The sequence below is a fragment of the Amblyomma maculatum genome, chromosome 11 (genome assembly GCF_055883805.1).
Source record: "Amblyomma maculatum isolate TAMU_Amacu chromosome 11, ASM5588380v1, whole genome shotgun sequence".
NCBI lineage: Eukaryota > Metazoa > Arthropoda > Arachnida > Ixodida > Ixodidae > Amblyomma > Amblyomma maculatum.
Window position 1 is genome coordinate 46015484 of NC_139354.1, and position 12164 is coordinate 46027647.

The 12164-nt window shown below is 44.4% G+C and overlaps 1 protein-coding gene across 1 annotated transcript; it reads right to left on the reverse strand.

Moving 5' to 3' along the window:
- Positions 1 to 1490: 1490 nt before the first annotated feature.
- On the reverse strand, positions 1491 to 11491 carry LOC146173720 (venom metalloproteinase antarease-like TpachMP_B). The gene is made up of 7 exons (XM_084584223.1): positions 11375 to 11491; positions 8803 to 8874; positions 8623 to 8744; positions 6399 to 6448; positions 5091 to 5196; positions 2218 to 2358; positions 1491 to 1577 (listed from the first exon to the last, which is right to left on the reverse strand). The coding sequence occupies exons 1-7, from the start codon at positions 11489 to 11491 to the stop codon at positions 1508 to 1510; spliced, it is 678 nt and encodes a 225-aa protein (XP_084440349.1). The 3' UTR covers positions 1491 to 1507.
- Between the last annotated feature and the right edge of the window lie 673 nt (positions 11492 to 12164).

Genomic DNA, 12164 nt, shown 5'->3' on the forward strand with positions numbered 1-12164 from the left:
AGCAAGACGTCCTATGCATAGTGCTGCTCCGACTTTATTTCGCAGGTTCAGCATGTTAAAAGTGTTTTGAACTAGATAAGAACGTGTCAGCAGCGCAAGCTTCTGTTACATCGACTGGTAGCTTCTTGCGGTACCTCATGCTATTTGCACCAGGCGCAGCTAAATGCTCCCTACATCTGAAATTAACGATGATAAATTACATTATACATCGCGAAACCTAATTACCATCATTATTATGGGCATATAAACAATAGCGACCATTTTGGACAGATCGGTCACAGGGGCACAAACTTTTTAAAGCCTGTCTCATTTTTGACTGAAATGTGCGTATGTTGCAAAGCCGCTTCTCTCGCCCTCGTCTTGTGCCGCGTAAAAGGAATTAGTCTTCTTACTATAAGTATCGTTTTGCCATCGAAATATTTTTTCTACTTTTGAAGACGTCATCTGTGATATAAAGAGTATTTTGGGAAGGCTTGAAAATAAGAAAGAGTTATAAGCCCATCATTTCTGCTGGACATTCTGTAGGCAGCGCCACCTTCGTTCTGACTTCAGTGCGAACTAGCGATGAACTGAAGCAGCAGATGAGAATTTATCATTGCCGTAAAGCTTTTTATAATTTCTCTTTCTCTCCAATGTGCGCATTATGTTGAAAGTATCACTGCGCAAAATAAAACGACCGACAAAAAGAGAATGCTATATCTGCAGCACTTTCCAAAATTTCTTGCTGTATCTTAAAAAGGCAGGTCAGGCTGCACTGCAGTGGCACATGTAGAATGATGCTGGTTCGAGATGTCTGAGTATCAATCATTTTGTGAATCTGCATCTTTAAACCATGAAATATTCTAAGGCGTTAAGAGATGTATCTAGAAGAGCATCTGGGTGCCTGAGGAAGTCTTGAAATGCACTGACGTAGATATTTAAGAAAAAAGTTTTAATTTTTCGGTCGACAGAAACATTGATGTCAAATGTGTTGCGAATATTTCAAAGGCATTAGATTACTATAAAAAGTTGCATGTCGTTTCCAGGAATGGTAACTCAAAGATCACGAGATAAGATCCGAAGAATTCAAGAATTCATTTTAGCCAAAACATTCTTGTTGCATACCTCGCGTTCATATGCACTTCTCTCGAACAGTGGTATAATAAATTAATTCTGGCCCATTGCACTCACAGATGATGTTATGGAGTCTACAGTACCTGTATTTCCGAAGAGAGGCATATCTATTCCGACTGCGACATTAAAACATTAGTCTGAAGGGCTGTTAATCTACATTTTTATGAATTAACAGGCCCCCATTTGCCTTACCACTGGTAAATACAATAACCTGCACCTTTTTTGTTCAGCATAAAGTAATGTTTATTAAACCTCTTCAGAAAAAAATCCAGTTGTACTTCATACCATTAAAAGACCCCCAATTGAATCTATGGAAGATGATCCCAAGGAATATGAAGGTCAAATGAAGTAGAGAGCGAAACAGAAATGCCACAAAGGGCTATTATACTTCACTTTATTCACTTCCCGAAATAGGGGGCGGAACATTCTCCTTGTCTGGCCGTAAACAGAAGGCAGCAGGACTCCTGCATGGGTTATAAGAGCGAACCTTAGTGCCCATGGATACAGCGCCCTGAACTGTTTTCTCTCATACATCATTATGTTAGGTAGTGCATCATGAGCCTTTACGGACTCATGAAACAGATAAAACGAGAAAAATACAAATGACCCACACGGTGAAGACTGCGCTAGGCTCCTCGATGCAGTAAGTGATCATTCTGCGCATGACAAAATATTATCAAATAGGTCGCTTAAGGCGATTTGCTTGTGATTTTGTGCGGCTTATGTAAATTATGTTACATTTAAGTTTTAGTGACAGCTTGTTCCACAGTCTTCTGAGCTTCGTAGCACAAACTAAGCTATAATGCCAACATTTTTTATCACCACAAACTATTGAGCCAGAAAAATAGTGATTAGCAACATCAACCATACAAACTGAAGACCGCCACAGAGTCTCAGTCGTTCACTAAGCTTTCAATATGAAGATTTCTCTTCAGCAAACTTTTTGCAAATTATGTTTTTAATTTTCTTTTTTTAAGGATCTAAATTTAATGCGCTGCCATTTTCTCCGAGAAGGTAAACATTCAAGTTCGCGGCTCGCATTTGATGCTCGAAGTAAAACGAGAGTGTCTTGAAATGGGGTCGAAAAGAGTGCTATAAGCTTACCTTATGAATTCCGCAATAGCTTGTTTACTGCATTCCGAAAAGGTTGTGCTTCGAGAACTGTGACCATAGCGGCTCATCAGGTAGTTTCCACTTTCAGGGCACTTTGTGGAGCTTCCTTGACCATCGTGAGAGGAATTCATCCTGCGTAAATGTATTGGCGCTACATGGTAAGAAAAACTGCAGAATAAAATTTCCGTGTCCCGAAACGAAGATAGTAGTTATTAAAAAATAGCAAACAGTATTTCAGTCTGAAGTTTCGGTATTTTGCGATAAGGTTTATCTACCCGAGTGTTGAAAGTGCGCTATTAATGTGTCGTGACTTCTTCCACGAATTCAGCTCTGATATGCTGTAAGCCACCAACTTTGATCATAAATTTGCTGTTATGAAGTCCCAAACGCCAGGTAAACGTTTTCGGTACCGTGCATTCGATGTCGTCCGCCATTTTGCCTTACTTTTCAGAAAGGCGAGACCAAACAGCAGAGGCGGCGGCAAAGAAAGAAGACCGCGCCCTTATGACACAAAGAGGTCTCGAGCGAACTTTGCCACTGCCATGGCCTGAGCGTTTCCGTCGAGACCGGCTGCGCCCCAGGAGCGGTAGCGCAGGCCTCAAAACACTTCCAGTGAATAACTCACAGTTCAACGTCCTTTTCTGGGCGAAGAATATTGTGACAAGCATGTCTTCTACGTCGGCGAATATTTAGTCAGCATTATGAAGGAGAAATCCCGACCATGCGTCCGACATTTTATAGTTCGCAGATTACATAACGAGGCATTAACTGATCAGCGCGTTGCGCAACACCATATCACCAAATGACAACAAGCTGGCAGGAGCTGCCAACTCGAGCAGATTCTATGACATGTTAGGGTAGAATGCAACTCGAACCGTCAGTTCTGATTCAGACACGCTTCATCTAGACCATCGTCTCGTCTTTACATCTAAGTCAGGTGCTCTTGCAAATGCCATGGTAGGTTACAACTGCATGCGAATGATGGTGTGTGAAATGTCGGTGCAGATTTTAAAGGATTAGTTACTAAGGTATAGCAACAAACCACTTATACGCGAACAAGAATTCGCAAGCGAAGACCCAGACAGTAGCCATTAACGCTATCACGTTATGCCCATAAAAGCAGAGCTTAAAGGCTCCTCTGATTGTTTATTGCGGCATCGCTAATACGTTCCGCGGGAAACTCTGCCTCGGCGGAATAGCTGTCGGCTTTGTGTGCAAAAAGTCATGAGCATTCCTCTGTCATGCGACAGATGACTTCGCCGGACCTATATTGGAAGGCGGGTTTTTTCGACATCTCGAGATCACGTGGTATGTTCTGATGGGCAGCACATGTACGGAGGGTGAGCCGGTCCTCGAGTGTGCTGCCTTGGATACTGAGTCGGATGCGTTGCTCCCGTATGTCGCACTGACACGTTCATATAGCACGCTTGGTTAATGCATTGCTTTTTATCTATGTCGGGTGGCCTTGCATACAATGTGGCCGCTAACGACTGTATGGTACTATGTGGGACGTACTAAAACACCAGTTAACGAATTAAAGGTTACGGGATTATAAATGTGCCTGCACGACAACGAGGATCCGGCGGCACGTGAATTCAACCACGAACACTGTCGCGTCCTAGGAACTGTCAAATTTTATTTTTTCGAACAATTTGGATTAGGCAATTGAAATCTAGGTACGTTTACGGTGTTGACTGCTTTTGAAATAAAAACGTTGAGTTTACTTTTATGAAAAAACATCAAACGTTATCGACTTCCTCTTACTCATTACTAGTCTGATCATTAGGGCTCCTTGTAGATAATGTGCACCTTACTGCACAATCAATTTGCATAGCTCAAGAAGACATACCAGGCCCCGGCTTCGAAACAAAATATTTTAAGCGGCAAAACATATACTCCAACGCGATTCATGCAATCGAAAGGCAGGATTGTTTCTTTCTATCGTTTCTAGACAACCAGTGGATGACTGATAAGATTGACCAACACTGCGAAATTGTTGTTCGCAGGAAATTGATTCTCAGAAAAAAATAATTCTTCGTCATTAAGAAAATATGTGACCGGAAAGACTTCAAACAATAGTAGCTCGGTGGGCCGATATTACGGTTATTTTAACGCCATAGCATTGCAGACCTGTTTCCCGAGAAATTCCCTTGTCAGTGTTGTGAGCCCAAAATCACGAACTTGGAAACAGCAGGTAGTAGCGGGGATCTGACTTGGCCGAACGCGGTTTCTTCTAATATTTGTGCGACGTAATAAGCCCACATATACCAGAAAGTTGGAAGGAGCCTTCGAATTAGGTTGCTCAATTGTGGCGGGAAACTGGAATTACAATCAACCTTTCAAGGCTCTTGGAAAGCGAGCCAAGCACGCTACGCATCGACCACGCAGACACGTTCGTACTCCCTGGTCGAAACGGGTATTTATATGTCGAGCGGCAGCCTATGCTATGCGTCACAACCTTAAAGGCGGAACTTGAGTGTAACCCGTAATTTTTGTATATATGCATCCAAAGCGGCTATGATCCCAACGCTACCTTACCTATGTCTTTATACTGAGAAATGCTTACGGCCAAATATATCATTTCAAGTCTTTTGCACCACCAACCTAAAATAGAAATTGAGAGGCAGAAATAGCAAATTACGTAGGATTTCAAAATTTTCATACGCCCTTGACACTTGAACTGTTGTGGACAAAATAGGCATTCGTAGGAACAGCGACAGATTATTGAATTTACTGAGCCTTGGCAAAGAAATGTTGTAGAAAGTGCATAAACGTGCAGGGTCTAAAGAAAAAAGAACAAATCGAAAGGAGCGTTGATGAGCGATAGCTTCACCAGTATGCATCCAATGCTGGAAGGTACTTACAAGTGCCCAAATTCATGGACTGCTGTGTTGACTCCTGAGAACTTGCCATCGTCCTTCACAATAGCAACCTTCTCTCGTGCGCACATTCCTCCTAGAAGAGCTGCTCCTGTTGGTAACATCAGAAAAGAATAATAAGTGTTCAGTTTTCTACGGCCATAAAAGCAAGAGTTAGTAAATATTCACGCATCTAAAATAAAATTCCCGGAGTGCTCTTATGTACCCTTACGTGCAGTAAGGCGGGAGCTATGTATATACGTGGTTTGCTTGGCTCTCCTGTTGGAGACTGTGGCGTACGGCGCTCTGGCTGGGCCTCTCGTTTGCGCTTGATGTTGTGCACGCATATATACGGCATGCTTGGCTCTCTTGGTGTTTCGAGACTGTGGCTTTCGCCGATCTTCTGCGACTACTGTGACCTAGAATTCCAGATGACTGTAGTCTTACTGTTTAGCATAGCTGAGCTCCAAATCATTTGTGTCTGCGACTAAGACAGCGACGCAGCTCCAGTTTTTTTCAGCCCGCGTGATGTCATTTTCATTACTTCTCTATTTTGGCTCGTGTAAAAGACATTCGCGGGATGGCTACCTGAACACAAAACTGTCCCTATGTCTTCTTGTTTGTCTCTAGGTTTAATGTGTCTTCAAATCAAAAGAAATTTATCCATAGATCCAGGAACGTGTCCCAAGATCTAGGGATATTTTCCCCTGAGTATGACGTGACATAAGACATGATGTCACATCCGTTTACACATTTATTTCACATCTTCCGTTCACAGGACCGCGGCATGGTACTCCCGAGGCAGGAAAGGCAGAAAATTTTGTGCGTGGGACGGTCCAGCTTGACGCCTAGAAAAGATGAGCTTTCAGTGTGGGCATTCTATACAGGACGATCGATTTCGCTGAATTACTGGCGGATGAAATCAAGTTAGCATTCAATTTAATCATAGCAGCTTGCCTCTTTCATCTTACAAGGCAATAATATGATAATGAGCAGACAAACTTTCCCAAATTAACATACAAGCATTTTAATGCTCTTTTATTTCAAAACACTTATAGAAAACAATTTCGGTTAGACCTTCCAGTGCCATCTGAAAGCAGCACCATTTTGTGCGACATATGCTTCTGAGGCACTGCAGGCCTTTTACAATAATTATATTTTATTTTTGATGCACATTGCCTTCTGATGCGCTCATCGGGACGGGGTGGCCGTATGCAAGTGGACCATCACAGTTACCACTGTTATGCTGCAAGTTCTCATTCAGAGAAAAAACATAAATCCATGACATGCATAGCAAATATTCTGTAGCAGTACCTTTTTTCGCTCCATTGTTTTTTCCACTTTTCATTTTAATCATGTCTCTCCTAAAGTAAAAAAAAAACGTAGGGGGTTGAGTTGACATGGAGAGGAGTGAGGGGAGAGTAGTCAGCAATAATGTTTTCTCATCTCATTATTTCTGTAATTTAGAATTCACTTTGGTACACCGCAAATACTCTAACAATATTAATAATATTACTGCCACAGGCCTGAGTAAATGGTTTGATGGAGATGTGAGTAAAGACCAAATATTCAGCGTTTCCACTAGGGTTATACCGAATTAGACGTGCGAAACCACGGATTAATTCGGTTTAGCTTTGTGTTTTGCTCTAAGTACCGATTTGGTTACGTTCTAGGATATACACACATTAGGCAACATGTTCACGTTTACGGCATCTTTTCTCCCGTTCCAATTTGACCACCGGACAAGGCGCGCTTCTTCGACCGAGACAGTAGAAGGACGCGACTCAGTCGCCATCCTGACGTGGTATAACGTGTCATATCAATTACGCGGTGTGGCTATGCAAGATGTTATTTTACTCATTTTTCTTGTTAATTTTATTTTCATTTTATTCTATTCCTATTAATTATCGTGGACTACTATTTTTATCATTTCTTATTAATTACCATCCCCCTTATTTTTCATTTTACATAACCTACTAATGATTTTATTATTAATTTCTTTACAGGAAAGTGAGTGGCCATAAAATTTGATTGAGTAGAGATAAGGGAGGGGGATGTGTAGGGGGGATCCCTAGTCTGGGACTCGAGCGGCTGCCACTGCTATCCGCGCGAGTGTCACGAGGGCCCGTTGGTCCTCTAGTCCAGAGCTGGATAGGGCAGCCTCCCACCCCTCAATTGTTGGCACTGCATTTGGGTCCTCTGGATGTTTGTGTGGGCAGGTCCACACCATGTGGTGCAGGCCTGCTTTCTCCCCGCAATAGTTTATCTTTCACGCTGTCATCTTAATAGTATAAAATAATTGGATAACAGTAATAGAAAGGCGTGTTATCTGTCGCGCACATGCTGTAGGCCCGGAAGACCTCGTGAGATGTTTGAGAATATTGTTTCGAATTCATCTACATAAGAACAAAGGCACTTGTATCTTCTGGCACTCAGGCTGGACAGATGGTTTCAAAGCCATCGTAGGCAGTGGTAATATGCATGCACATATTAAGGTATTGCATATCACATTATCATTATATGGTTAGTATATTGTTCATGATCGCACGTTTTATTCTTGTCGGCATTGCCGTACTATGACACCTCAAGGAAAAGAAAATGTACAAGCACTCGCCAACCATCCTAGTGGGAAAGGGTGGGAATTGTCACACTTCCATCATTAGCTAGCATGAACCTTGAGGACCAGTATAGAATAAAAGCTTCTTCCCCAAGTGCAACTAGTTCCTCGTTCAAGTGGGTAGTTTTTATGACTCTTAAACGGTGCAGTAGAGGACACAAGGCATTCTGCGGGCGCCCCCGCAAAAATAACAGTTATCTCCGTTTCCATAAGAGATATGCTCTACTGCACGTTATCAGTTCAATAAAAATATCTCTGCGGCAACCCTGCCGCCGCATTCGCACTTGGAACATGCGGGTCACTAGGCGCCAAAAGATGCGTGCTACAGAGCACGTTTGAAATACATCAATTTGACGGTCGGTCCGTCTACATACTGCAGACATGAGGCGGACCGCGCCACGCCTCATTTTGCAGGGCGGTCGACCGCTGGCAGCGCTTCTCATTCTCTTAACCAGATGAAGTGACTAAAATCAGCGGGAGGGGAGGCAGAGCTTAAGGGCCTTCTTTACTGCACAGGTAACGCAGATACCTTCTGCATGCTATCGTCCACGTGGTAGTAGTAGTTCTCAGTTCTGAATAACACGTACATTTTCAAGTCTTAAGTATCAGTTCATATCAGTTACATTTTGTGGTTACAAATACATTGGTATGCTGGCCAAAGCAAACACGATAAATTTCAAATCCTACTGAACACACTTTTGGTGAACCTGTTACAGCAAGAAAGGCTCACAGGAAGGCCTAGAAAGTCAGAGAACCTTGCCTTATGGATATCTGAGGAATCGGGCACCAGATTATTATACCTAGGTCCTGTCTGCTTATCCCTCTCTCTTTTTCGTATTTCGGCTGGCTTTCTAAGGCGAGCTAAGTGTGTTCTGGGCTCCTTTAACCTTTTAGGACGCGAATAAAATGTGATGTTCTTACGCTGATAGGAGGATGATAGCATCATGAAGCGTATCGCTTGAAGTATATGTTATCAAATTCAGCAGTGTATCATCAGTGACGAGCTTGTCGTCTTCCGTGACGCTAAGATATCTTTCTTGCCCCTGAAAAAAATATGGTTCTGAAAAGCCTTATCGAACGTCTTGGCAAAATTTCACTCACGCTTATGCTGCTTTCAACTCCTCGAAGAACTACGGAAACTTTAGGATCCAACTGTTCCATTATAGCAGACACCTGAGAAAGAAAATTGAAAATATATTGACAAGCAATGTACTGTCATTTATTTTGCGCGTACAAGACAGTAGGAATATTATTTTATTGCGACTTGTACCGGGGAAACGCTAGCAGTTAGCACTAATTCACTTTTCTTTAATTGTTGCATTTGGTTTGAATGCTTCTGCCAAGGCGAAGTAGGTAATTATTATGCTTATTTTGATGAACGGTTACAATAAGCCTGTTACAGCGTGAGTAATAAGATGACACGAACGGGAACACCGTGTCGTGTAGCGTGGTTCTGAACAGCGATCGTAAATCTCTCATTCCCTGCTCCACTCACCAGGACGATCCATTTGGGTTGCGTACGGGATCCTCTTTCAATAGAAAGGGTGCTATGAAATTCCTGGTGGCTCTACGACAACTGCTGGGGCTGTGCCTGCGTGAACGCGCTCCATCGATCCATTAATCCACCTATACATTCATCCACCCACTCATATTTATCCATCCATATGACCGTTCAGCCACTACCCACTAACTCACCCACTGGTTTTTCCGTCGATTCCACTTTTCTTGGGATCTTTTCGCTCAGGCGCTAGCTTGGACTTGTGTACATTTAGAGTCGGTTATGTCTGTCCCGCACATACAGTAGCGCCTGGTCTATATCGCCGCATGAGACCTTCCCCGCAAACACGACGAAAAGCGAACAGTGATCCCAGTCTTCAACTTGGCCACCTTGATTCGTTCAATACGTCGCTCAGTAAACACCACTTTGTGCACCCGGATATTGGTGTCAGCGAGCTGCTGCAGGCGCTTCACAAACGAAGCGAACGAACGGTTCTTCTGTGCGAGGTGGTCGCCCTTGCCAATGTTGCATTTGATGCTTCTAGAGCCATTATCGCAGTTGCTGCTCAAAGCATACCAGCCATTCTGAGTGCGCTAGACAACCATCCACCTTGGCTGCAGGTAAAAAGCGCTCCATCAGATCCTACTCCTTCCGGTCACACGCGGCCAACAATCGGTCTTCCAGGCTCCGGATTCCCTACGCATACATGGTATTGTCTCCTCAACTACTTGACAACTACTTGACAAGGGCTTTGCCTTTTCTATCGGATGCCCGCACTGCCTCTTTCATCTCTCTGTTCTTTGTGCGGAGTTCGGGGTTGGTCTTTTCGTCGTATAACTCGCGACGCAGCTCCTCCACATTAGCCCCATGAGCTTGGGCTAGCGGCCGTTCTACCTACTCGGCCTGCGTTTTCTTGTAAGGTACTTGTGCTCTCCTATCTACTGTGCGTCTGAACGGCCTCGGGCAAGCGGGTGCTCAGCTACTCGGCTAGGTGGGCATCCTCCTCGCAACGCCGCTGCAGGGCGATTAGGTGACGCCAATGCTCTGCCCACTCTGCCTGAACTCTATTTGCATCTTCCTCACTCAACTCCCTTTACCCACGGAGACGCTGCGTTGGGCAACCAGTTTGTGGGCTTCTTAATCGAGCTGTAGCCGCAGGCGCACTCACATAGTCTCCAAGGTCTTGCCCCCGGGTCTAAGCCAGATGGGCTACCACCTCCTGCCGCTCGCGCTCAAAGGTTGGAGTGCTCCAGCTCCTCCTCTCACAAACGCACCCGTTCAGACACCGAATCCCTACCTGGGCCAGTTCCACCTCCAGCTGGACCACATGACGCTGGATCTATTCCGACTGTTCCTCACCAAACTTCTGCTAGGCCTTGAAGCTCTTCTGCTGCTGCTGCACCTTGCTCAGCTACTGATCCAGCTCTTGTCTTAACTCCTTCACCTTCGCGGCATGCGAGAGGCTGCGCTGGTGCTCAACCTACTTCTCTCGGCCATCTGCCTCCCAAAGAGGGCCTCTCGGTCGGAGACAGGAGCAGCAGTGATGGCCAAAGTCCCTTGACCTGCTCTCTTCAGGTCCATTGGTGCTAGGCGACAGACATCGAGCCTTAGAACTGCCACTGCCCCAGCCTGGGCAGCCAGTCGTGCCTCCGATGCGCCCAGCTGCTGGCTGACTGGATACTTGAGGCAGTCAGCACCAGCGTCCAGCCGCTTGGTCACCGGGGTGATGACATAATTTTTTTCTGCGAGTTTCAGGCTTTCATGTCCACATTTTCAGCGAGTGCTAGCGAGGTATACAAGGCTTTGCTAGTGAGGTATACAAAGCTTTCCGCTTCAAACGCTTATATGGCGTGTTTTAGCGGCATGTCTATCTCGGTGCAGTGCTTTCCTATGAATATCGGTCGAGTGGGGCTAGAGCAGGTTTTGTACAGCTACTGTAACGGTATAATGTAAATAAGGCTTATATACAGAACTAAATTTTTTGAGAGCCATTCTGCTTGAGACGACTAGGAAGGACTAGTCTCATCATTTTACTTCAATGTAAACTCTGGCATACTTGCTGAATCAAATATTTTAATATTTACAGCAGATTCTGGTGTAGTGCATTCCCGTGTCAAATATTACGAATGCGATTATTGTTCCAGCATACATCATGGGAGCCATTATCGCACATACTCTGTCCATGAACTTCTTCACGTAATCGAAGCGGGAATCAGAATCGAGGAGTGCAGTGTGACGCTGGTCGCATATCGCGTACACGTCCACGTAAACAATGCTGGAATCAGATCTCATGCCTGCAGTAAGAAAAAACTGAAATTAGTTCCGTGCTGCAATGTATATACTGGCGGCTTTCAAATGCGAGAAAACGTAAACCTTTGAATGCAGCCTCGTGGCTTACAAGAACAGTGTAAGAGTACTTATGTGTGTAGAAAATTTGCCAGTAGGCGCCACCGGCCTTTGTTCGCCTGTACTCTCCTGGATGGTAAAACTATGCATCACGAAATCATGCCTATACAGCGCTCTGAAGAAGTGCTGTCTCCATTTTGTCATCATCATCAGCTAGATTATACCCACTGCAGGTAGAAGGCCTCTCTCAATTGCTCAACTAACCCCGTCCTATTCTGCCTGCATCTACTTGACCCCTGCGATTTTCTAGCCTCATCCACCCACCTAACTTTCTACCTCCCCCTGCTACCCTCTCCATCCCTTGGAATTCACTTTGTTACCCTTTGCGACTATCGCTTACCTTCTCTTTGCTCTACATGCCGTTTATCCTTCCGTATTTTTTTATTTCCACTGCATATCATTAACTCGAATTATCTCCCTAACTCGCTATACACGCTTCCTATATGTTAACGTTACACCTACCATTTTTTGTTCCAAAGAACACTGCGTTGTCCTCAACTTACGCAAAATCCTTTTCATCGGCCTCCACGTTTCAGCCCAATAGGTGAGTACAGGTAAG